Here is a 25,488-nt window from a genome sequence, read left to right as displayed (position 1 = left end):
TGATGTGGAAGTTCTGTAGCTGCACTTTTTCCTTCCAGAAGGAATGTCAGGATGGTCTGTTTGACACTTACAGACAATGGCACTGGTAGCTGTACCATTTCCTACACACAAATGGCTCATTCATAAGAATACAATCGTGCTTGACATTTATACTGCACTTTAGAATGTTCCAGGTAATACGAGGAAACTAATACTGACCTAATTTGCAGAGCTGCTCTAAAGGTTCCCCTGGGATGAGAACCGCAGACCTAGGGGCCCAAATGTGCCCTTCAAGACCTCTTTATCAGACTCTCCTCTCCAGCCCCTCTTCATGGGTGTTTTTGCCTGGCTGGAATGTGCCCTTGAACCCTGACAATGCTTCTTGCATGACTGGGTGGAGGATGGAGAGTGATGCGTGAGTGTGAAGAAACTAACTTTGCAAGTGTGCAAAGGCAGAATTCACACTTATTGCTCTGCCTGTTTTTGCCTCTGGCACTGCCCACCCCTGTCATGTGGCCCCTGCAAGGTTGCTGAGAAGTGAACGTGGCCCTTGGACTGAAAAAGGCTCTCCACCCTTCATGAGAGGGGCAGAGAGAGAAAGACTCTTCGGCTGTTTTCTCCATTCATAAGTGTCTAAATCTCCATCCTGTGGCTGTTCCCCCACTTCCCAAAGAAATGCATTGCACTTTCCTGATACAGAAGGTTGTCCCTACAAAAGCAGGCATAGACTCCTTTTTGAAGGGGAAACTTACAAAATCACTATGAATAGACAATTTGTATCTGGCAGCCTTATCACATTTATTTGGACTCTGGGATCTAATTATAATTGCAACGCAACTCCTTCTGTCTCTCTCTCTCTCTCTCATTCTCCATCAGCCAGAAGCAGCTGTCTGATTTTGCTGGTGGAGATGGAAATCTCTGTGCGGAATGAATTCCCAGTCAGTGTTCCAGCAGCAGAGGAACACTTTTATTTCGGTGCTGAATAAAGAGAGATAATTTAGGGGGCATTACTTTCACCTCTGGCTTGCTCTCCAAACTTTCACTAAAAGGACCCCTCCGTACCAGCAATATTTCCTTATTCAGAAATAACATTAGTTCACCAACCAACTGTCCTCCAGTGGTTTTGGGCTCCAACTTGCATCAGCCCCAACCAGTGCTGGATTATCCAGTAAGCAGACTAAACATATGCTCAAGGCACCAGCAAACAAGCGTTGCTGTTTTCTTAAAAAAAATCAACATTTGACATAAAAAGTCAAAGTAGTCTTCATGGGAAGAAGCAGAACTTTGTTAGACTTTCTTCCTTTCCTACTCAGGTTAGCAGGGAGGATTGGACCCTACTCTGCCCTTAAGCTTCCATTGGGCTCCCTCTGCTCCTTAGCCCACCCAAATGCCAGAATCTTTCCAGTCCAAAAGACACAAACCTTTGTCCACATAATCAGTAAAGTGTACTGTAATCCACAAAACATATGCCACAATAAACTGGTTATTCTTTAATGGGTTGCAGGAGTCTTTTTGCTGCAATTGACTAATACAGGCACCCTCCTGGAAATGGGTCCAGCCCCAAAATTAGCTACTCTAATAGCCTTCAACAACCTGGTGCTCTCCAGATGTTTTGGACTCCCAGCTCCCATCATCAGGCCCACCAGGAGCTGATGGGAGATGTACTGCAAAGCAACATATGCAGGGTACCAGGATGGAACAGGTTGCCCTATACAGGTGATTTCCTGCTTCCACAGGAGTTACGTTCCCGGGTACCACGCATATACGTGAAATCATGTATAGTGGGAGCACCATTGGGTTCAATGGTGGGTGGGACTGGAGAAAAAAAATTCCTGGATACACCTATTATTATTATTATTATTATTATTATTATTATTATGCTAAGTGCATAAAGCTGAACATGCACTAGTTGAATACGTGTAATTTGGAGGGTGCCTGTAATGACCACAGCTGACCTCAACAAATCTGTTGATTTTGAACTCTGTCATCATTTTGTTTATAGGAATTAAGAGCCAATCTGAATCCAGATGTCTAACCAAATGTATAGCAGTCCATGGTTGAAGTCGTGTTAATATTTCTGAAGCAGGGTCCCTGTCTCCCTCATCCTAGAGCTCCCAATCAGTGTGAAATAGGAACTTTTCACCGCCTCCCTTTGTGCTGGTTGGAGCCAATCAGAGTGATAAGATGTGTGATTCCTGTATTGCAGAGGGTTGGACTAGATGGCCCTTGGGGTCCCTTATAACTCTACAATCCTATGATTCTATGAGGTGAGTCAGCCTCTGAGGGTTGCTTTCACTGGAGAAAGCACACAGGAAGAACACCAAGAAGTTGGCTCTGTAGGCTCAAAGTGAAGCATTTAGGAGATCTGAAATCACAAGGCGCTTCCGTTTCAAGAGACTGGTGTGCAAGTTCTGTTACATCAATTTATGTTGCTCTGAAATAAGACATTGGAGCACTCCAAATCACTACCCATTTATAAGGCCCAGAAAACAGTAGATCTAGCTGAAAGGCAATACAGGAAGATCTGCACTGATTGTTGCAGTGTAATTATAATTATTATATAATTATATTGTATAATATTAGAAGGTTGCATAATCTTAGAAGGCTGGGCCTTCGCATGGCTGTGAGAGGATGCGGCTGTGCCTAGCATGAAGGGGACCCCCCCCTCCCCCCCCCCACACTTCTGAATTTGCTACCTCACTACTATGTTTAACCAGCTGGAGAGAGAAAATGATGTGGCATTTTTTATTTGAATGGCACGGGGTGAGGAAGTTCCTTTGAATTTCAAAGCCCTGCTTTCTCTCTTTTTCTCTTTAATATGGAAATATCAGTCCTTACAGTTTGACAGGTGTTACGTTTTCAGCTAAACTATTTTTGTCTCTGCTGGCCCAGCCCTGATGCCTGATTTGTTCTCCTCCTCGTCTTCAAGAGTGCATCTTTTTTCTGACAGCTTTTGAACTGCTTTAGTTTTGTGGTAATGATAACAATTCAGCACAGCATGTGGGTACATGTGACCACTGAGCACGTGAGGAGTCCCATCACACTGGGTTTGCTTGAGGAATGTGGTTGTGCTGCAGAAGACCAGTTTCCCCCGCAGGAACAAGGCCTCTCACACAACCAGAACAGGGCAGATGGTATCACAAATGGTCTCAGATGGCTGCACCAACACAAATAGAGGCATATTTGCCACACTTCTGTTCTCATATCAAAGATAAATTACCAAGCCCCTTCACCTTTCTCTCCCACCCCCACCCCCACAACTGCACATTGCTAAAGTAAATGTACTGTCTTCTACTCAGGGCAAATCCACACCAGGCATTTAAACATCAAACAACCGTTCAAATAAAAATTCAATACATTCAGTGCACATTTAAAGCACAGGGCTTCTCCCAAACAATTCTGGGAGCTGTAGTTTGTTAAAGGTGCTGGGAAGGAATTGTAGCTCTTTGAGAGGAAGACCAGTGTCTTTGGAGGAAGTCGTGTTTTATTGTTGATATTTATTTATTTATTTATTTATTTACTTACTTACTTACTTATTTATTTATTATTGATTTATTAGTTGTTCTTTTGCCACAGCAAACAAGCACATAAATTAAAAGCAGCATTTAAAAATCAATAAGAAAAATGTGTGTCAAGTGTGTTTTCAATGTATGGTGTGGATCTGCCTTCAGTTTCTTGGGCAAGTTATATGGCTTCTGTGAAATGGGCGTTATGCTGCAGCAAAACAAGGTGGAGGGAAAGGATTGGCTATGAGTTTAGCACTCAGATCACAACTCTGCCTTCCACTCCGTTTCTTGAGCAAGCAACTTGTCTCTCAGCCTTCAGTGAAATGAGCAATCATTATTCAACTACTGGTCCGGTGAGTTGTGTTTCATATGTGAAAGAAAAATGAAATCTGAAAAAGCTTGGAAGCACCTTCCCACATAGCAGTCATTTTGTAGTGGTGCCCCGACTCTTTGTCTAAGTTCCAGAGGTGCCCATGGGCCCCAAAGGTGGTGGGACTCTGTTCTTTCAGTTGTGTGCTATATGCATTTACTCTGCAATAATGGCCGCTCACGGCTTTCCTGGGGGGCGGTGCTTGCAGTCCCTCATGCTCAGGCCTCGATCCCCATCGCCTGGCCAGGCTCACTTCCCAGCATTGCAGGGAATCCCCCATAGCCTCAGGATCTCGGGGCTGGTTGTTCAAACAGGCCAATCGGTGGCCGCTCACGGAGGGCAGAGCCTGGGCTGCCATACACCCAGATTTATCCTGGATCTTAGGCAAGTCAAGCTCAACAACTTTCATGGTGTCCTGGTTTTTACTTTTGGAAATATGGCACCACAAGCAGAGCCTTGGCTGCTCTGCTCTTTACCAGTTTAAAAGTCAATTTGGTGTTACTTCTTTTCATTAACAGTACATTAGCATAACACACCAGTGTGATTATATACTATCACTGCTCAAAACACACCTCAGCATCTATGGTGCAGGAAGTGCATCCTTACACGTCCTTTAGAGCATGTTTGTTGGAGAAAAGAGGACATATCTATCCTCCACTCCGAAATATTACTTCTGGAGACCTGGCAGGAGAGGTCTGAACCTGACCATGATGTTCCAAGATGGGCACCAGACTGTCCCTTTTAAATAGGGACACAAATAGGAATGCATGATATGTGGTTCTTTATCCAATGAGACAGGGAGGCCAAAAGATCTAACAGAAGGATGTATTGGAAGTGTAGGATTCACATCATTTAATTATACACAATTACACTTTGACTGTCTCACACGTGCCAATACAACTCTTGATTTCTGAACAATTAACTGCTATAAACTTGAAGATAGTTCATACATGCAAGTTGATCAGTGCAGCATCAAGTCACAACGGGCATGTGTGGATATGGCACCAGAGATAGAACGTCCACAACACCTTAAGCCAGTGGTTTTTCAACCAGTGTGCTGTGGCCCCCTGGGGTGCCTTGAATGGTGGTCAGGGGTGCCACAGGCAACACTGGCCTCTGTCCCTCTTTCCTTCCCTCCCTCCTCTGATGCCCTCTTGAATCTCTGCCTCCCAAAGGCTTGCACAGCTGTTCGTTGCAGCAGCCCTGGCTACAAGCTCCCCAGGCGAAAGATGCCTCTGGGGCTGACCAGGAGGTGTTTCCCAGGCCCCAGTGGGGCAGTGTGAGGAGGCACCTCTTTTGGAGGTGGGGGGCAGCTCAGGGACCAGGGGCAGCAGCTGCGGCTGCGGCTGCCCAGAGGACTCCCAAGGAGAGGGGAGAAGAGGAGGCTGAGGGAACCCTCCACAAGGGAGGGGTGAGGGGCTGCCGGCTCTGCAGGCAAGAGGTGCCATAACTGGGCTCCTAAGCCCCGCAGGAGTCTGCAGAAAAAGGACCCAAAAAGGTTGGAAACCTCCTCCTTAAGCAAAGTTTTCCAAAGGACTCAGAGCACGCATGCCGTGCCTGCTAGTAGTCACCAAGTGTAGGAAAAATGAGTTCTAACCAAGGTACGTGTGAACTAGTCAACTCGGATCACAGGAACAAGCATCATATATTATTTCACTTTTATGCACATTTTAAATTTTCCTATATACCCAGCTTGCCTGCATTCACAAACACAAGGCATGCATTTGTGCAAGAAATGCACGACTTACACAACTTTATGGCTATGGCTCTATCCATATAGTCCATTTAAAGTACTCTAGTACCACTTTAACAGTGATGACTTCCCCCCAAAATTATGGGAACTGTAGTTTGCTAAGGGTTACTAAGAGTTATTAGGGGCCCCATAACAAACTACAGCTCCCAGTGGTCTAAACCACTGAGCCTCTTGCTGGTCTTGCTGATCAGAAGGTCAGCGGTTCAAATCTGCACGATGGGTTGAGCTCCCATTGCTCTGTCCCAGCTCCTGCCAACCCAGCAGTTCAAAAGCATACCAGCAAGAGTAAATAGTACCGCTGCAGTGGGAAGGTAAATGGTGTTTCCGTGCGCTCTGGTGCTCACGGTGTCCTGTTGTGCCAGAAACGGTTTAGTCCTGCCAGCCGCATGACCCAGAAAGCTGTCTGCGGACAAACGCCGGTTCCCTCAGCCGGAAAGTGAGATGAGCGCCGCAACCCCAGAGTCACCTTTGACTGGACTTAACTGCCAGGGGTCCTTTACCTTTTTCACAGTCCCCAGTGTTCTTTTGGCGGAAGCCACTGCTGTTAAAGTGGTATAAGAGTCCTTTAAATGGAAGGTGTGGATGGGACCCATGAAACCTTAGAGGCAAAGATTTTCTTCTGAGCATCTGCCACCCCACCTGCAGGCTTCACTTTCGCGTGGCATTTACTCACCAGGTTCTCAAACATCTCCTTGCTGGAAACTTGAGGGTGGTTTTCGGCCGTTTTGTGGATTCAGTCCCAATGTGGGGGTTTGGCGGGAGGTGTTCTCTCTCTCTCTCTCTCTGGCCTACAAAATCCAAACAGCGCCGGCTGTTGCTCCTGCGACTTCCCTCGGAGTTGTTCCCTTGAGGCTGCTCTCGCCAGGCCTGCCTTGGCGGCTGAGCGAAGAAGAGGCGGAAAAGTGGAGCGAAGGTGGCCCTGCCAGCTGCCTTTGTCCTTGTGGAAGCATCCTCAACAAAAGAGAACACCCCTGTGCCAAGTTTACCTATTGAACCATTATTCCCACTCTCTGTTAGGCAACATGCCAGCCTAGGCTGCCAGTTTCCATAGCAACTGAACTCTCAGTGCCCCCCCCTTCCTCCTCCCCCTTTGCTCTCTTTTTCCTAATGCAGCCCATGAGCTGAATACATGAACCCTGCCAGGGGGATTTAAAGGGGGCACCCCCTGTCAGTACGGAGGGGTCAGGGTCTGTGAAAGTTCTTGCTGCCTGTGTCTGTGGAAGACCTTGACCGGAAGGCGCCTGTTTTCACTTCCACACACCAAGGAAGGGAAGGAGATGGGAAGAACACAGGAGTGAGGGAATTGGAGCCAGCCAGAGGGCCAGATCCTGATCTCCCCCACCCGACCGGAGCCACCCACCCATGGGCGTAGGCAGGGTTTTTGTTAGGGGGAGCAGGACTTTGCTGGTGAGGCAGAACCAACATGATTGGTCAGTTAGTTAAGTATGTCTATTGTTTTACTTGACCTGGGGGGCACCTGCCCCCCCCCCCACAGCTACGCCCATGCACCCACCTGAAATTCACCAGGCACTGCAGAGACCCCAAGGGACCCATTTTCATTTGTGCACATCATAGTTTGAAACCTAGCTGGGTGGGACAAAGGCATGGGGTGCAAATTCTGCTTCCAGCAGGGAGTTCCACCTTTTCATCTGCAATGTCAGGGTAGGGCAAGTGGGCATGACTTGGGTGATGCAGCCTGGCGGGGTGAATTGGGAATCCTGGTGGGCCGACTGCAGACTGGAGGTTCCCCACTGCGGAGATAACAAGAGAAGCCATCTTAAAGGCACACTCAAAGTACACAGGGACACAAGGAGCTGATTTATGTTGACTGAGGGCTCGCCCACACTTCCACTTGCCACATGCCCAGAAAGCCCTAGTCCAAGCGGTTTCCCCCTTGCCCCGCTCTTTTCCCAGGGAAAATCCCCTCTTTAGCTCTAAATCAGAACAAACAGCAACCCACAGAAAACCCTACTGCTGTTTGCTCCAATTGAGCACTAAAGAGCAGTTTTCTATCGGGGAAAGCAGTGGGACCAGAGGAAGTGAAAATAAGTCCTGAGAGCATTGGTCCATCATGGAACCGTAGAGTTGGAAAGGAACACAAGGGTCATCTAGTATTGTCTGCACTGACTGGCAGAGTGCCAGGAAGGCAGGGGGAGCAACAGTAGGCGGAACCAGAGCAAATAGCAGTCAGAGCCACCCCCTGATTGGTTGTAAGAAAGGAGGCACTCTGCTAGGGGCTGGCTGAGAGCACCTTGAGGATGGTGGGGCAGTGCCCCATACGCCCCAATGTTCTAGGCTCCACTGTCTAACTAGACATCAGACAGCAACTTTATGGGGAGGGGGAATATACCCCAAATTCCTCTTTGTTTTAGGAAGAGGTCAGGTAGATGCCGCAGATCAGGGTTCGTGCACATTCTGTACTCTGCATGCAGCTCCCAGGTTCAGTCCCCCCTATCTCCAATTTGGAGGAGGAAAGAGTCAGGTAGGAGGGAAACAAGAAACGCCTTGTGCTGCCTGAGACCCCGGAGAGCCACTGCCAATCAGAGTAGACGATATTGACCTCAATGGGCAAAATGAGTGTCGTAGTAGAAGGCAGCTTTCAATATTATAACTGGATTGGAGTCCCAGATCCACCTCTTTGGATCTTACCCAACACTGCACTTTGTCTTAGCCAAGCTGCCGGGTAGCTTTCTGGACCCCACCTAGCATGTATGTTGTCATAGGTTTTCATGTAGAACCAAAGGCAGATTGAAGCACACTCTTTCCATCTTTGAAATGGGAAGGAGGTTATCCTCTACCACAGCTCCATTTTTTTATTTTATTGCTCTCTCTCCCCACCCCCACCCCCCGCACTGACACCAAAGGCTTGTTTGCAACAAACAAGCCAGCGCATCCTTTCTGAGGCAATGTAGGTGCCCTTGTTTTCACAAGAAGAGCATCTTGTCCCTGGGGGATTAGTAGATCCCTGTCTCCCTTGTTCTTTTTATTGAGTCTTTCATGTCAGGGTCTCAAAGTGGCAGCGGAAAAGCAGTAGGCATTCAGTCTGTGCTTTTCTCCAGGAGAAAAGAATTTGCTTTTGTTCTCAAAGATCAGCTGAGATTATACTCACTTTGCAGCCTTCAGCTGTTAACAGATTCTCTACTCTGAGATGCTTTGCAGCCAGTAACCTCTTTTATCCTGGAATTATCTTTGAACAATTTAGCAACCCCATGGAGGCAAAACACGGACTGGGCACTTGCTACAAATGGGCTCAACCTTCTTCCTGGTCCTACCGCTTGTCTAGCTGCCTTTCCCAGGACAAGACAAAAAGCACTTTCAAAGGCAACTCACGCAGTGGCAAATCCATCTTGATCTCTCCCAATCAGATTAAAAAGTGGATGCTGTCCTTAATCGGTGACTTCACCTTAAAGCTGCCAAGTTATATTCCCTTTTGTTGCCTCCCACCTGCTTCCGTTTTGCAGAAGCTTCATCTATCAAAGGAATACTCCTTGCCCATTTTCACGAGGGCTGTTGCTTCTCAAGGATTAACAAGCCTCGCACTCAGCTCTGCAGCAATCAATGGGTTGTTTCCCAATTTCCTTTTTTAAAAATAGATATTTTATTGGTTTTATAATAGAACAACATTAATAAACTCCAACAAAGCCTGCAGTGTTACATGCATACACCACACCAGTCACAGAGGAGGAGGAAAATTGAGTGGGGAGCCTGTCAAATAACAGAATCTTTGAATACCTCATCTTTAACTGTCCGTGGCATAGCCATGAGAGATCCGACATTAAATCACTTCTGTTTACACAGGTGATATATGGGAACCATACCTTGTCAAAATGTTTGTGTTTAGTTCGGCCTCTAACAACTCTTCTGCTTTGCATTAGATGCTTGGAAAGAGTCAGATCCCAAACTTCCCTTGCCATCCCATCCCTTTGGGGTCTTTCCAATGGGAGGCGATCTCTAAATGAGTAGTGCTAAACAGCAAAGCAGTTAAGCCCTTATATGGAACCCATTTCAACTGAATCCAATTAGATGTTGGCTGCTTCAAGACATTTTGTGGATGGAATTCAGTCACATACAAACACAACATGGCATAACCTCCCTGCAAACAAATTGGGCGGATCGTTCCACAAATGGATTGTCTGGAAGCGACCTGAGAATTATAAGCCTCATGCATGTGTTGTTCACATGCAACCACTTTCAGATCTGGTTGTTTTTAGAGTTATTTCATTTCTGTTTTAAAATGATCATTTTTTAAACTTCATAATTGCAAATTGCCCTGGGCATTTTTCCACAGAAAGGCAGAACATGGGGTTTAATCAATAAATCACCTCCCCCTTGAGAGCTACTACTGTGCGCATGTGTACATCTCACCATTCCCTTGATGTGCTCAACAAAATCCATGGCTGATGCTTTAACGGACGCAAGCCTGTGTCAGATGCTTCAAGCAACCTCAGTCAAAGCCAAATGTGGATATAACATTTAAGTGTTTGGCATGTTTCTTTCTCCTGTTACGATCTTTTATTACAAAACACAGGCTGTTGTTTATCTCTGTTAACTATGGTGCACTACAGATCAGTGCTAGAGTAGAAAGGCTTCTTTCCGAAGTCCTGGAGAGCAGCTGCCAGTCCGTGTAGGCAGTACTGAGCTGGAGAGACCAATGGCCTGACTCAGTGGAAGGCAATGTGGCCATGATTCTCTACAAGAATATCATCTGGAGTTTTCAACCTTGCTCTACTTTTCACTGCTATTTTCACCTCCATCTTTCGTGGAAAGTTTTGACCAGCTAGTCGTCCACTGATGATTTTTGGGGGTGGGGGTGGGGGGTTGTTCTTAATGCAATGCCAGCCCCTTTAAATGTGAAACCACTGCAGTATCTACTCGGACTGCATCTCAGTGCCTTTGGTCAGCCTGAGAAAGGAAATGTCAGTCATGCGCACATTAAATGTGACTGCTGACATCTCTGTGCACTTCGGTGATTAAAGGAGAACCATGGTACCCACCATCCTTGAGTTGAGGAACAAAAATGTGGGTGTTTGGAATCTACATGGCTCAGGCGCAGGATGGGATATGAATAATACATACTGCCTCAAGGCCTCTTTTTGCAGCTCAGCTCTTGAGCTATCCTGATTATAAGAGGATCTGAAGTAGACAGCTCTATTTTTGCCCACAGAATAAACAATTGCTTATTATTTCATAGCAGAGGTCTTGCCATTTGACACTTCACTGTCCCAAGGCAGACATGCCACAATATGCAACCGCTTATTGAAACTGGGGTTGTGGGTTGTTGTTGTTTTTCCAAAGAACGCCCCCCCCCCCCGCCAGGACTTGCATAGAAAGATAAACTCAGCCATCATAATGTGCCAACTACAACCTAGCAGTTTGAAAGCACGTCAAAGTGCAAGTAGATAAATAGGTACCGCTCCGGTGGGAAGGTACACGGCATTTCCGTGTGCTGCTCTGGTTCGCCAGAAGCGGCTTAGTCCTGCTGGCCGCATGACCCAGAAGCTGTATGCCGGCTCCCTTGGCCAATAAAGCGAGATGAGCGCCACAACCACAGAGTCGGCCACGACTGGACCTAATGGTCAGGGGTCCCTTTACCTTTTTACTATGAAGGAAGAGAGAGGGTGGTTACTGGTTTGTTTGTTTTTGTTTTTATTGTGTGTTTTGCGGTTTTTATCTTGTCTTTTTATTCTGTGAACTGCTATGAGGTCTACGGATGAAGGGCAAAAAAATACATAAATAATAAAATAAAATAAAATAAAGTAACTAAATAAATGGTTATGATAGTTAATTAACACATAGGAAGCTGTGGGAGCTCAAGGCTGCTGAGAAATGGTGCCCTTTGGCAGGGCCAGCCCAGCTGTTAGGCCGAGTGAGGCAGCTGCCTCAGGTGGCAGAGGCTGGAGAGTGGACTGCAGCTGCAGTGAGGTGCAGAAGAGCAGAGCGAAGCAGCCCATCTGGTAGCTGCTGTTGAAGTTACAGTAGATTCATCAACAAGTCATGCTGGACTCTTTACACACCATACATTTAAAGCACATTTAAACCACTTCCCCTCCAAAGAATCCTGGAAACAGTAGTTTTAATGTTTAGAGTGCCAGGAATTGCAGCTCTTTGAGGGGCAGGGAAGGGGGAGAATGTAATTTGTTTTACATTTAAAGTCAAATTGATCAAATTTGCACTTTCCAAAACAATATGAGACCCGACACACAGCCTTCCTTCATATTAGTAAAAAAAAACACCTGAATACAAAAATGTATTTATTGGGACAAATTCACACCAAAATGCTGAATAATGTTCATGAGGTGTTTGTTGTTGTTGTTAAGTGCAAATTGCTGCAGAAATGTGGAGAACTAAATGGAAGAAATAGAAACTGAGAGAATCGAAACCAATTCTTCCCTAGGAGGAATAAATGACCGGATTCTTCTCTTGAGGGGGGAGATGTACTTTAAACGTATCGTGAGAACCCAGCTTTGTCCACAAGCACAAAATGCTCTTGAGCCGCCCATGGCTGAGGCCTCCCCTACTCCAAGACGAAGCCCTGGAACACTGTGCTGGGATCCGGCTTTGGAATCAGTGTTTGTCTAGGAATCGGATGAGTGCCATGGGCCAGCTGCTCTCTCACCCTTCGTTCCTCGTCAGCAAAATGGGGGTGATTGCTATATCCTGTGCATACAACAAGCCAAAGCACACCGCTCCCTTTCTCAGGCTGCTTACAACCTGCATTTCAACAGCTTCCGCAATGGAGAAGGCAAAGAGAGGGGTGGGCAGGGCTAGCAAAGGATGGCCATGAGCAAGTGCAGCCCCACATGCTGAGGACCAGTTTCTGTTGGAGATGAAGGGGGCCATTGGAGCTGAGCCAAAGGGATTGTGGGATGCTCTTTATACACTTGAGATGAGCACTTTAGAGGTTGAGCCAAAGCCTGAATGGAAAATGTATGCTATGAGAACAGTGATTTGAAAAGGGAGTGAAAGAGTGTAGAGAAGGGGTGGGGGAAGCTTTTCTGCCCAAGGGCCACATGCCCTTCTGGGGAACCTTCTGAGGGCCACATGCCAGAAATGGGTGGGCCCAACTCTACCTTTGCACAGCAGGTAGCTTCTACACACACACACACTCCTCCCTCTGTGTCCTCCATGCAGCCATGCGAAGAAGCGGGGTGTGTGTGTGAAGGGGTGCCTGGGCAGAGTCCCAAGGGCCAGACAGAGGGCTAGAATAGTGCTGCGCAGGATCCCAGGGGAGCACTGGAGGCAGCAAAGGAGAGAATCCCCTTTCCTGTTTAAGGGAGCTGGTGACTTTAGCCGGCTGAGGGGTTGGAGAAGTAACAGCCATCGAGGGCCAAGGAGAGGGAGCAGTGGTCTGCCTAAGCAGGAGCATGTTGGAAGGTGAATAATGCATTTCCACAAAAGAGCACTATCCAAACTATTAAGTATAATTGCCCATTCATCAGAAGTGACAAAAGGAGCAGACTTCAAGCAGCTCTTTCTGAAGAAAGGATGAAATTTTTTTATTCTGGGCTGCCTTTTTTTTAACTGGCAATGTCTTTTAGTGTCCTTTTCGAAACTATTTCCTTTTTTAAAACACACAGACATATGCTTAACTGCCTTGAGTGTACAGTAGACATTGCCAGCCGGGCACTCTCCATATGTTCCCATCAGCCCCAGTCAGCCCAGCCAGACGACACTGGGACTGATGGGAGGGCAGCCGTGCCGGCTGGACCTGAAGGCACTTGGGAGTCTAAAACATCTGGAGGGCACCTGGTTGACAAAGCCTGGCATAAGGTCCTTTTATAAACCTTCCCTCCCCCTTAAAATAATAATAATCTCCAGCTATAAAAAATACCACTTGAAAAAGCTCCAACAGATTATAACAAACTGAACTGAAACATTTGGCAGATTATAGCTTTCAGCAGATTTAATCCTGCCGGAGAAAACTGCTGTTGTATTCAAATGCCCTGCCAGAAGGTAGCTAAATTTGACTGCACTCAGCTGCTTTAAGAGGAAACAAAATGTTGCCAGATCTAGTGAGATTTAGTATTCTAGAAAATTTCAGGCTGGGAAACAGACAATTGTTTTTCAGGGCATGTTCACATGACCACTTACTCCGCATTTCCACTGCTAGTTTTTGAAACCACATTTGCGTGATGTTAGCCACAATCCACATTGATGCTGCAGTTTCTTGACAAATACTGCTGTTTGATGCCTTTTTCTCAAATCAGCTTCAGCCCAACTGGAAAACTTAAGCTGCAATTTGCTTCTTAATAACGGTGTGTACATTTGAGAAAGCTGTTATGCACCTGCAGCTGAGTGCCCATGTGCCTAGGACAGTTTCATTAATTCCTCAGGGGGTGGGAGGTTGCAGGGGCAGGGAAACCAAAAGGTCATGTGTGACAGAGGAGACATCCCCACCCCTCTCTTGTATTGAAATAATGCAGCAGAGGAAAAGACCTCCTTGTGTCTGAAGCCACGAATGTGGACATACCGTAGGAATGAGGCACAGTCCTTTGGACACGCTGCCACCTTTGCTCAGGCATGTCACATAGGTTTTGAAACACTTAAAAAACGTGGCAAGACTTTTTGTCATATGTAGAAGCAGCGTGTGACTGCACACATCAGTAGTGATCCTTCATCTAAACCAGGCTTCTTCAACCTCGGCCTTCCAGATGTTTTTGGCCTACAAATCCCAAGATCCCTACCTCCAGATTTTTTTGCATTTCTAATTGCCCAGCCTTATTTGCAGGAAGGCACTGGTGCACTGGCAACTCACAAGTGACTTCTGGATTTTGCACGGCAGCTTCACCAATCTGGTGCCCTCCACATGTTTTGGACAAAAGCATCTGCACCTCTGGCTGGCTACTGATAGGGGAAATAGAAATTTCAATACAATATGGGTTTTCCTGTTCTTCAGATTAACCAGTGGAGGTTATATTTTTGATACACATTGAGAAATTTGTTCATGGCTACTTTTTATGCCTTCATCCTGGTATGACATATGTTTTTATCAAAAATATCAAGGCTGTGTCAAATTAATTTTTTTCAAAGGCAGGCTTCTCTCCTCTTGCCTGATAATGATGCAATAGTAGGAGAAGTTGAGCCGGACAAACTTCTCTCTGGATTGAATCTGCCAAACCTACTTGTAAGAAACTCTGAGTGCTAAAGCAGCTGAACTATCACCACAGGATGACTGAAACCAGAGGACACTCTCCACATCTTGAGGGGGAAAGACCACAGCTCCCTGAAGCCCCCAAGTTCAGTCCCAATTGTAGGGCAGGGAAAGTCCTCTGTCCCAAACCCTGGGGAGCAGCTGCCAGTCAGTGTAGAGACAACCTCTGACATTCCTGGGTTTCCCAAATCACCCCCTGCTCTTCCCCAAAGACACACATGCAACAAAAAGTTTTGATAGCCACATCTTTCCAAAGTGCCTTATTTATTAATAGGCCAACGTTCACAAACCGATTGGGGCAAATTGCAGCCATTATTATACACAAGACTGGCAGATTGCTGTCCCTAAAGGGCTCAGATGGCAGGAGCTCCGTGCATACGTGGGAGCGGGCCATTTTCTTTCTGCGTGGCGCATGCAGAGGCATGCACATCCAAAGGACAGAATAACATGTCTATTTTTAGCAACACTCCTACATGCATAGCACCAGGGGAAAGCAGTGCCTGAATTGCTTCTTGCTGGTGTGGCATGCAGAGAGAATTTTGCTAAAAATAAGCACTGCATTACCCCTTTGTGCATACATGGAAGGCAGCATCACAGCTCAGTGGCTGCTGGTTGAGTACCTGCCTTGCATGTAGAAGGTCTCAGGTTCAGACCCTGGAAGCTGCTGTGTATTCTAAGCTAGGGAATAAACTGTTTTGTTTCTCTCTCTCTCTCTCTCTCTCTCTTAATGCTGCCTATCTGTTTTCTGCTTCATCCCACATTTCACCATTTCTTATATAAATAAAGATTCTTAAGTTGAAATCTGAGATTTTGATCAGGGGAGGAGGTGGATACTTTTGACAATGTGGAATTATTCTGGCAACCTCAACTCCCGCAGACGCACCAGGCCAGCACAACCACAGCTCTTGCCGCTTGCAAGGTGGGGGATTCCTCCTACCCTAGAAGTGGAGAAGGAAACTGATTCAGGGTGTATTCAAAGCTGAATCTAATATGCAAATTGAAACACAGCTGTGCCTCAAAGGTCTCACGAATTTGAAATTTTGGTTTGCAGTTTTCCAAGAAAGAGTGCTTACAAAAAAGCATATATTGAGGGAAATAGCACACTGCATAAAATATTATGTTTATCAGGGGAAGATCAACTAACATGCTGATGAATTATCATGATGTGGGTTTAAAAAAATGCAGAAATGTGCTGCAGAAATGTGGAGAAGTGAATTTAAGATTTGAAAAACGAGAAACCGTGAGAACTGAAATCTATAGAACCCTCCATCCCTACTCAGTCTCATCTATGTTATTATTAAAAAGCAACCTGCCAAGTGGTGAAACAGGCCTCATACCAGGTTGCAAGAGAAAGGCTTAAGAGGACATCAACCACCTGGCCATCATCTACAAATTTACTCGCTCTCTTTGAGTGAGGAGGACCAGCAAGGGATACTTGGAAGGAAAGCAAATTTGTGACGAGATGAGTAACAGCGAAGGGATAAGAAGTTTTCAGTCCAAGAGAAGTCACTTCATGAAGAGCTCAGTATCAACCCCACGCAGTGCAGAGGGCCACCTTGGAAGGATCCAGCCATTTCCCCATGGTGATTCCTGCAAGTGAAAAACATGAGTATGGTTTGGGTGAGGGGCTCTATAGGCAGACAGGCCTAATTGAGTTTAGCAGAGTTCTGAAAGGCATCAGGAATCTCAGTCGGAAACTCCAGCTGGATTATTTGAGGATGCTTGACATGACTGCTGCCATTTAACAGGTTAAGGTGGAGAGAAGCTGGTCCTAAAGGTTCTGTGTGCTTATCTGTTCCCTAGACAGCAAAATGGCCCTCTCCCTCACTTTCATCTGTTGTACTATTAACAGAAGGGAGAAAAACTAGTTTGTTATAGGGTTGGAGGGATTGTTATAGGATTGGATGATACCAGTGGGTCCCTTACTGGCCTGTGAGGTTTGGAATCCAGTAGAAAAAGACCTACTTACTGGTCAAACCAATTCCTATGTAAAGTTAATGACCTTAGCCACTCAGCTAGGTACTGTCACATCAGCAGTTTAGTGTAAGCCTTGCTGCCATAGAGATAAATAGGTGGGCTTTTCCCACTTCACCTGGCTGGAACAAGAGGGGCCGTGTCTGTGTGTTTTGGCTGAACTGAAAGGAGACACAGAGCGACTTGACTTGAGAGGGTTGAATGTGCAGGGTGTGTGTGCAGGGGGCGGCTCCAATGTCAGTTGCTTTTCTCTAAAACCAAGGCTTGTCTTTGTGGAAGAAGGGAAATTCCTAGCTAGGTCACAAAAAAGTCAGGAGAGGGACTCCTGCCAATAAATCCGTAATGGGGAAGCAAGATCTGTTGGGGTGTTACTGCTGTGTGCCCTCCATCCTATGCTCATGTTGTGTATGTGTTTAAATAAAACAATATATTCTAAATACATCACAATCTCCATTGACCCTCGTTCCAAGGAAAATAAACCTCAGGAACACCTGGTAGAGTCTCTTGCCATTCAGAGATTCAGTGAGCACAGTATTTTAGTTTTATCTGAATCTGAATCTGAGGCACTTCCAAATGCCGAGAAAGGAGCAAGGAAAGTATTTAAGCAGTAATTATTACCTTGGTGCCATTTTTGTAATTTTAAGAGCTTAGCCTGGGAAAGCTGAATGTTGTCAAAGAGCACTTGGTGGCTCTGAGATTCTCACACTAGCAAAGGTGCCCAGAAGTTTTGTTCTCTGAGCTATTGTGGCAGCTTTGCGCTTGATGATCCTGTGGCAGAAAGAGGGACGGCTGCATGAGCAGCCCAGGGGTCACAGGTCCCCAGAGAACGCACATCGCTCTCACCTGGATATTGAAACACCTGGAGTTGCTTACAGTCGCAGAGACGTGACGCGTGGGATATGGAAGGGGTAAGTTTCCTCTGACCCAGTAGAGCTAGACACAACATGGGGGGAAAACACAAATGAGAGGTTTGGGGAGAAGTGACAATACAAATTTGTGAAGCTATTTCACCTCATTAGCTTGTTTTGGGGAAGGTAGGATGTTTATTATGGCCAACTAAGAATTACTCCCAAATTGCAAACCACAGCCTCAATGCAATAGATTATGAAGGGCAATGACAGGTTATATAACATGAGAGAAAAAGTGACATTTCAAATTTGCCACCTGCTCATTTTCTCAAGAAGAAAATACTCACAAGGGTCTCCAAAGTCTAGCCTGGAAACAGCCTCATGAGAAGATAATTTACAGTGGTACCTCGGGTTCAGTACTTAATTCGTTCCAGAGGTCTGTACTTAACCTGAAACTGTTCTTAACCTGAAGCACCACTTTAGCTAATGGGGCCTCCTGCTGCCGCCGCACCCCTGGAGCGCAATTTCCGTTCTCATCCTGAAGCAAAGTTATTAACCTGAAGCACTATTTCTGGGTTAGCGGAGTCTGTAACCTGAAGTGTATGTAACCTGAAGCTTATGTAACCCGAGGTATCACTGTATACTGCATTGACTTGCATGACGGTCTCCACCTAAGTGGAGTTACAGAGGCAAGACTAACCATTAAAAGGGACGATAGAAGAACACCTGTCATGTACAAGGTTTGAAGGCTAATAAAATAGGTATTGATTAAAAAGGTTAAATAAGGCCATGGGATATGTGGCAACAGGCTGACATATGTGGCTCTTAAAAATCAATGACTTTTATTCTCTGTTTAACAGAGTGGGAGGAAATACTGTGGGTGTCCATAAGGCCTCTGGACCTGATGGGTCCTTCACAGGGTGCTGGATTGTGGTCCCTGTTCCCTATTTCACCCCTGCAGGCCCGCATGCCCCTGCGCCCATCATAGCCTCTAACTGAGCTACAGCCGTGCTGGATAATATGGTTTTATGGCTGCTATTTCTGTGCTTATATCTTTTCTTCTCCATGCTGTTTCATTGTTGGCAGTCACCCAGGGGGTTGTACAGCAAAGGCTGGTGTGCAAATTATCTAATAAGCAGATGAATTGAATTGAATGTGAAGGCCGCCCCAAGGCCCCCCCTGCGTCTGTGCCCAACACTTACACTAATCGGTGCCGGATGGGACGAAAGTGCTTGGTGGTCTTGATGGCGAAGAAGATGCTGGGGAGGAGGAAGAAGGCACAGCAGCCCAGGCTGAACCAGAAGGCATTCTGGGGGAGGAAGCACAGAGAGACAAACCCTGGTGATGGGCTCCATCCTCTGGGAAGACATGGACGCCATGGCTGGCAGATCGCCAAATGAAAAATTTACTTTCATACAGTATTTCGTTCTTTCATAAAATTCATATACCCTTTGGCTGTCAAGAGAAACCTCAAAGTGGCTTACAAAACAAATAGAACAGTAAAATTGCCAGTATAAACTGTTGAAAGCAGCTGTTTAAAGCGTTTAAAAAAAAAATCAGTATCAATGATAAGCTAAAATCAGATTAAAACACACTACTTCTGCTGCCAGAATGTCTGGATAAAGGTAAAGGTACCCCTGACCGTTAGGTCCAGTCTCAGACAACTCTGGGGTTGCGGTGCTCATCTCGCTCTATAGGCCAAGGGGGCCGGCGTTTGTCCACAGACAGCTTCCGAGTCATGTGGCCAGCATGACTATGCCGCTTCTGGCGAACCAGAGCAGCGCATGGAAACCCTGTTTACCTTCCCGTCGGAGCGGTACCTATTTATCTACTTGGACGTGCTTTTGAACTGCTAGGTGGGCAGGAGCTGGGACCAAACAGCAGGAACTCAACCCGTCGCAGAGATTCAAACCGCCAACCTACTGATCAGCAAGCCCTAGGCTCTGTGGTTTAGACGACAGTGCCACCCGCATCCTAGAATGTCTGGATAGGTGTCCCTAAAGAAAAAAGGGCTCTGCCACACTGAAAGATCAATTTTTTGCAACTGTGTAAGGAGTATTATGTGGAACCTGAAATGGTGGCAGTTCCACAGATTGTGGAAAGGCAATCTCGCAGGTAAACTGCTTTCAAGTGGTTAAGGGCTTTCTATACTAGCACACTGAATCCGTAACCAGTGCAGGTCTCTGAGCAGAGGCGTTAGATGCTGAAAGAGACTCCCTGCTGTCAGCCATAATGCTCCAGCTCGGCTAATTTCTACACATACCCTTCCCTATAACAAATGTTCAAGACCAGACACAGTCTGACCACTGTGCGAGCTTTGTGCAAGTCTCCCAAATGCTGCTCATGTACATTCCTGGTTCCCACAGGTTTGCGCACTCTGCGCAGATTCAATCAAAGCAGGGAATTTGCCCTGATGAAGGCTGTCCATTGCCACCTTCTTTGGAAAACAATAGCAATAGTGAGTCAGGCTAGGGCTTTGTCTGGAGTGGCTGCAGCCCCTGCTTGGGAGCCCAGAGGATGTGGGGGCCCTAATCCTGGCATGCCTGCAGAGGGTCCTTAGCCCTGTCCTTACCTGCCCTGTCACAAACTCATAGGCCAGGCGGGGAGACCTGGGAGGCCTGATTAGCCACACCCTGGATCTGAGAAAACACATAAAGCAAAAGGCAAAGAGGAAGAGGGCCAGCAAATTTTAGACAGTAGAGGAACTATCTGGAGCACTTACCCAGGGATCTGCAATACGATCACACAAGATCACCCGGCCATTGTCTAGAGCAGTGGAGAAGGGTTTGCATGATGCAACATCCTCCGTTAGCTGGAACAGAAAAGGAGAATTGCTTGCGCATATCAGAACTTGTTCACAGGGTGCTTCCAGACTGTCACTATTTTGGGGCAGGATTCAGTCACATACTGACAAATTCAGCTTGGACTATTAAAGTTGTTATTCTTGTACAACAAACCTGACCCCCCCCCCAAAAAAAAGAACACACACCTGGATATTTGCGCTAAGAAAAATGAGGGGGTAATGCACTGGATAGTGAGGAATAACAATTGCTTTTTGAAGCATCCTATAACTCACAAACAAATTGTAATCACTGCTTTAAAAGCAGGTCACCTGGAATGGAAGTGGCCAGAGACAGATTTCTTACGCTCTTTTTTCACCAAAACTCAGAAACTGCTTACCAGGTGAAGCAGATCCACTAACACCAGCTTCCCAGCAGGTGGGTCCTTGTTGCTTATCAGGAGGCAAAGGGGACGAGGCGAGGCAGCAGGGTGGTTGCAGTGGTGCAAACACATGGCATAACCAATCTGGTGCTCCTGTTGGTGTGTTAGCACTGCGCTAATCTCCCTACCACCTCACCCCTATCCCTACTGCTAACCAGCCCACCTACTTCTGCCTAAACTACAACTTGAGACTTGGTGAATTAATTAAAAATCTCAATTAATGAACAACTGGCATTTGCAAGCCTCCAATAAGTCACAGAGGCCTCCATGCAGACAATTTCTTTCCTGAATTATGCTGGCTTCATCCACCTGGCCCTTTCACTTATACACGACTTTCCCTTCTTCTGCCCTCGTGATGCATTTCCCACAACAGACATCTTGCCCTTCTAATACATCTGATCAACACCCCACCCCAAGGAAAGGTTTGTCCAGTGGTCACTGCCACTTTGGCTCAGCACCATCTCACTCCTGAGGCACCACTCGGGTGCAAAAGAATCTCATACTTACCACACTCCTCAGCCATTTCAGGTACTGTGAGACGTACCCCACCTCTTTTCTTACAAAGCAATCCAGCTCCTGGAGGAGAAAGGAGGTGCAGGTTAAAGGACTCCAACCAGTGCTTCTCAAGAGGGTAATCAGAGATGCCCCACCCCTGCTCCTCCACCAGTTAATGCATTATCTTCCAAATTGAAGATTGCTCCTACACAAAAATTATGCTACAAATATATGTTGTTAGCTAGGTTGCATTTCACATTTATTGGAAGCAGACTGCATGTGTTGCCCATTTGCAAAAAGTGTTTTAACACAGATCCAGCCATCAAATGATCAGCATCAGACCTAGGTTCAAATCCCCTTTCAGCCATCCCTTCACTAAATGACCTTGGACAAGTCACTCAGCTGCTTCTGTGGGGCAGCTGACATACACCTGGCAACTCTAAGTGCTGCTTCATACAGCCCATGTGTGCTTTGAGAACACACAGCAAATAGCTTTGGTCAGTCCTGGTTTCTTCTGCCTCTAATGCACACACATTTTCTACAAACATCCAACTGACTTTCTGTTTTCCTTCCTTAAGAAAACTTCTAGAAACCGAACTTTCCTCTTGCTTTGCTATATTCAGGGTCTATGAATATAACAGGCCTCCTCCCTTCTAGTAGGGAGGCACAAATTTCAGTTGCTTTCACTTTCTCACCTTTGCAGTCATATGCTCAATTCTTGTAGCATCAATTTACCATTAAAAAAAGGGTCAATGTTAAAAACTCATTTTACTGTGAATTTATCCCAAAATACATATTTTTGCAACACAGCTTTCAGTAATATAATACATTTTTATGTTATTTTTGCTACCATGCATGTTCATGCACTTTACCCTAGTATATGCCTTTCTGTAGACATTACTTGGCTGGAGAACTGCATTACAAAATTTAGAAAAATGCTGATTTTGGTCGGTGTCTTGTTTCTGAAGCCACCAGTTAGGCAGGCTCAATTTCAAGTTTCCCTCCTACTATCTAATCCAGTACTCTTCCCCACAGTGGCTAATTAAATGGCTTCACAAGCAGGATATGCTGGTGCAATTCAGAAGTGTGCAGTACCTGATGCATGACATGTTTCCTGCTCACTTGACCTAACTTGCTGCAGAATGGGCTCAGTGTCATGTGTGCCTCCTAGAACAATGACATGTGGAGCAGCAGCCCTCTGGCTGAAGACAGACGTACCATTTCAACAGCAAAGGAAGTAAATTGATAGTGCCGCTGCTGCTCTTGCACACCTATATTTCAGCCTCTGTTACAGCCACAAAATATGCTGAATAATGCCATCACCTCTCCTTCTACTCACCTGCCTTAGGATTTTCCGAGTCTGTATGGGGAACATCTTCTCAATAAGGCCAATCTGAGCCTCGGTATTGTTTATCTGAGCCTGTTGGGGAAGCAGGGAGAAAGTTTAGCAATACGGGGGGTGCCGACAGATGATAAGAGCATCACAAAAGGTTGCTGGACCAGGTCAATAGCCCACCTAGTCCAGCATCCTGTTTCCACAGTGGCCACCCACATGCCTGTGGGAAACCTGCAAATAGGACCCAAGCACAAGAGCATTCTCTCCTCCTATGGTTTCCTGCAACTGGTATTCAGAAACATTGCTTTGTATGATGTACAAAGCCATTGACAGGCCTCCCCTCCGTGAATCAGGCTGAAACTAGAAGTGACAAGGAGCACAGGGCAGCTGCTAAGAGTGACAACCTCTTGCAGTTTCTTCCTCGGTTCCCTCCAATGCATCCTTTGCTAACCTGGTGTCTCCAGATGTTCTCCAAAGCACCTGAAGGGTGCCAGGTTGGCAAAGGCAGGTGTGGATCATCATGCCTTCTGGTTGCACATGTTTGTGTTTCACGGTCACAAGCCATCACCACCCACACTAATACAGCAAAAAAACAAGCATAACAGAACCCCAGCACACATGACACATGGGCTTCACACTATTTTGTAGCAAGAAAGTCTTTCTGTGTAGAAAATGCATATTGTATTTGACATATACATGAAGGAAATGAAGAACCTTTTCTTTTATCAAAAGGAGTTTCCTATCTCTGTAATTATGGTTCAGTACCCCCAAGCAACCTTTCCAGTTGGTGCATAATTTTGCAAGATGCTGGTGGTGGAATTTAGATTACACTTCATTACCCTGTTACAGTCACAATCCTTGAAAGATGAAGTTACAGAATGAGCTTGCTGAAATCCCTCAGTGGTGAATTAAATAGAAGCAAGGGCTTCTAATGAAGAATAAAATAGGCACTGCATGCTGCTTAGAAAGATACGCAGAACTTGAAGAGTTCCTTTCAATAGGGTTTTAATACGTAAGATGACGATGGTATGGATAATACACGTGCAAAGCCCAGTTTGCTGGTTATTGAAGATACCAGAAAGAAGAAAAGAATAATAATAATAATAATAATAAATTTTATTTATATCCCGCCCTCCCCAGCCAAAGCCGGGCTCAGGGCGGCTAACAACAGTAAAACAGCACAAACAACACTTTAAAATCATTCATTATAAAATTAATTAATTCAAGCCACTGGCAACCATTGGGCCAGAGCTCTGCGAAGATTGCCAGTGGAGGGAGTCAGGCTGTGCCCTGGCCAAAGGCCTGGTGGAACAGTTCTGTCTTGCAGGCCCTGCGGAAAGATGTTAAGTCCCGCAGGGCCCTGGTCTCTTGTGACAGAGTGTTCCACCAGATCGGAGCCACGGCTGAAAAAGCCCTGGCTCTAGTTGAGGCCAGCCTAACTTCTCTGTGGCCTGGGACCTTCAAGGTGTTTTTATTTGAAGACCGTAAGTTTCTCTGTGGGGCATACCAGGAGAGGCGGTCCCGTAGGTACGAGGGTCCTAGGCCGTATAGGGCTTTAAAGGTTAAAACCAGCACCTTAAACCTGATCCTGTACTCCACCGGGAGCCAGTGCAGCTGGTATAGCACCGGGTGAATGTGATCTCGCAGCGAAGACCCCGTAAGGAGTCTCGCTGCAGCATTCTGCACCCGCTGGAGTTTCTGGGTCAGTCTCAAGGGCAGCCCCACGTAGAGCGAGTTACAATAATCCAGTCTGGAGGTGACCGTCGCGTGGATCACAGTGGCTAGGTCAGGACGAGAGAGGTAAGGAGCCAACTGCTTAGCTTGGCGGAGATGGAAAAATGCCACCTTTGTTGTAGCTGCAATCTGCGCCTCCATTGAAAGGGAGGTGTCGAAGATTACACCCAAACTCTTAACGGACGGTGCTGGCACTAATTGCACCCCCGCAAGAGATGGGAGTTGCCCCCTCAATCCCATATCGTCCCGTCCCAGCCACAGGACCTCTGTCTTCGAAGGATTTAACTTCAACCGGCTCCCACGTAGCCATCCAGCCACGGTTTCCAGACATCTGGTCAGTGTGTCTGGGGCCGAGTCAGGATGGCCATCCATCAACAGATAGAGTTGGGTGTCATCAGCATACTGATGGCAACCCAGCCCAAAACTCCGGACAAGCTGGGCGAGGGGGCGCATAAAGATGTTGAAAAGCATCGGGGAGAGTATCGCACCCTGAGGTACTCCACACACCAAGGAGTGGCGCGATGACAATTCCCCCCTAAGCGCCACCCTCTGTCCCCGACCAGAGAGAAACGAGCGCAGCCATTGAAGGGCTGTGCCCTGAATCCCCACGTCGGCAAGGCGGTGGTCCAGAAGTTCGTGATCGACCATGTCAAAAGCTGCTGACAGATCTAGAAGAATCAGCAGCCCCGACCCACCTCGATCCAGCTGTCTACGAAGATCATCTGTTAGGGCAACCAGAGCCGTCTCGGTCCCATGACCAGCGCGGAAGCCGGACTGGAATGGGTCGAGAGCCGATGTTTCATCCAGAAACCCACCAAGCTGTTCAGCAACCGCTCTCTCAATCACCTTACCCAGGAACGGAAGATTCGAAACTGGGCGGTAATTGGATAGATCTAAAGGATCTAATGATGTTTTCTTTAAGAGCGGGCGCACCACTGCCTCCTTCAATTCTCCTGGGAATGTCCCCGTGCCAAGGGACAAATTGATGATATCCCCCAGGAGGGCCCGCACCTCATCTGGACACGCTCTAATCAGCCAAGACGGGCACGGGTCGAGAGGACAGGTGGTGGGCTTTCCAGCTCGGAGGAGTCTGTCCACATCGGCTGGGGATATCCGGTTG

At 46.6% G+C, this 25,488-nt stretch overlaps 2 protein-coding genes across 2 annotated transcripts in view; both read right to left on the bottom strand.

Moving 5' to 3' along the window:
* KCNIP3 (potassium voltage-gated channel interacting protein 3) overlaps positions 1–6,627 on the bottom strand; it is a 123,054-nt gene extending 116,427 nt beyond the window's left edge. Inside the window, exon 1 of the mRNA XM_083454222.1 lies at positions 6,282–6,627. Within this exon, the coding sequence (XP_083310348.1) occupies positions 6,282–6,296 (15 nt within the window). The 5' untranslated portion in view covers positions 6,297–6,627. The remainder of the gene's footprint in view (positions 1–6,281) is intronic.
* An 8,363-nt stretch (positions 6,628–14,990) lies between these two features.
* The window catches only part of PROM2 (prominin 2), a 46,110-nt gene continuing 35,612 nt past the window's right edge, over positions 14,991–25,488 (bottom strand). The window contains exons 19-24 of the mRNA XM_083453843.1: positions 22,638–22,718; positions 21,311–21,379; positions 20,304–20,393; positions 18,784–18,890; positions 17,577–17,666; positions 14,991–16,349 (exon numbers count right to left, since the gene is read on the bottom strand). Coding sequence (XP_083309969.1) covers positions 17,603–17,666; positions 18,784–18,890; positions 20,304–20,393; positions 21,311–21,379; positions 22,638–22,718 — 411 coding nt within the window. The 3' untranslated portion in view covers positions 14,991–16,349; positions 17,577–17,602. The remainder of the gene's footprint in view (positions 16,350–17,576; positions 17,667–18,783; positions 18,891–20,303; positions 20,394–21,310; positions 21,380–22,637; positions 22,719–25,488) is intronic.

This window comes from Podarcis tiliguerta (genome assembly GCF_965153285.1).
Source record: "Podarcis tiliguerta genome assembly, chromosome: 8".
Taxonomy (NCBI): Eukaryota; Metazoa; Chordata; class Lepidosauria; order Squamata; family Lacertidae; genus Podarcis; species Podarcis tiliguerta.
Note: the sequence above shows the minus strand (reverse complement) of the source record. Positions and strands in the feature narration are given on the sequence as shown.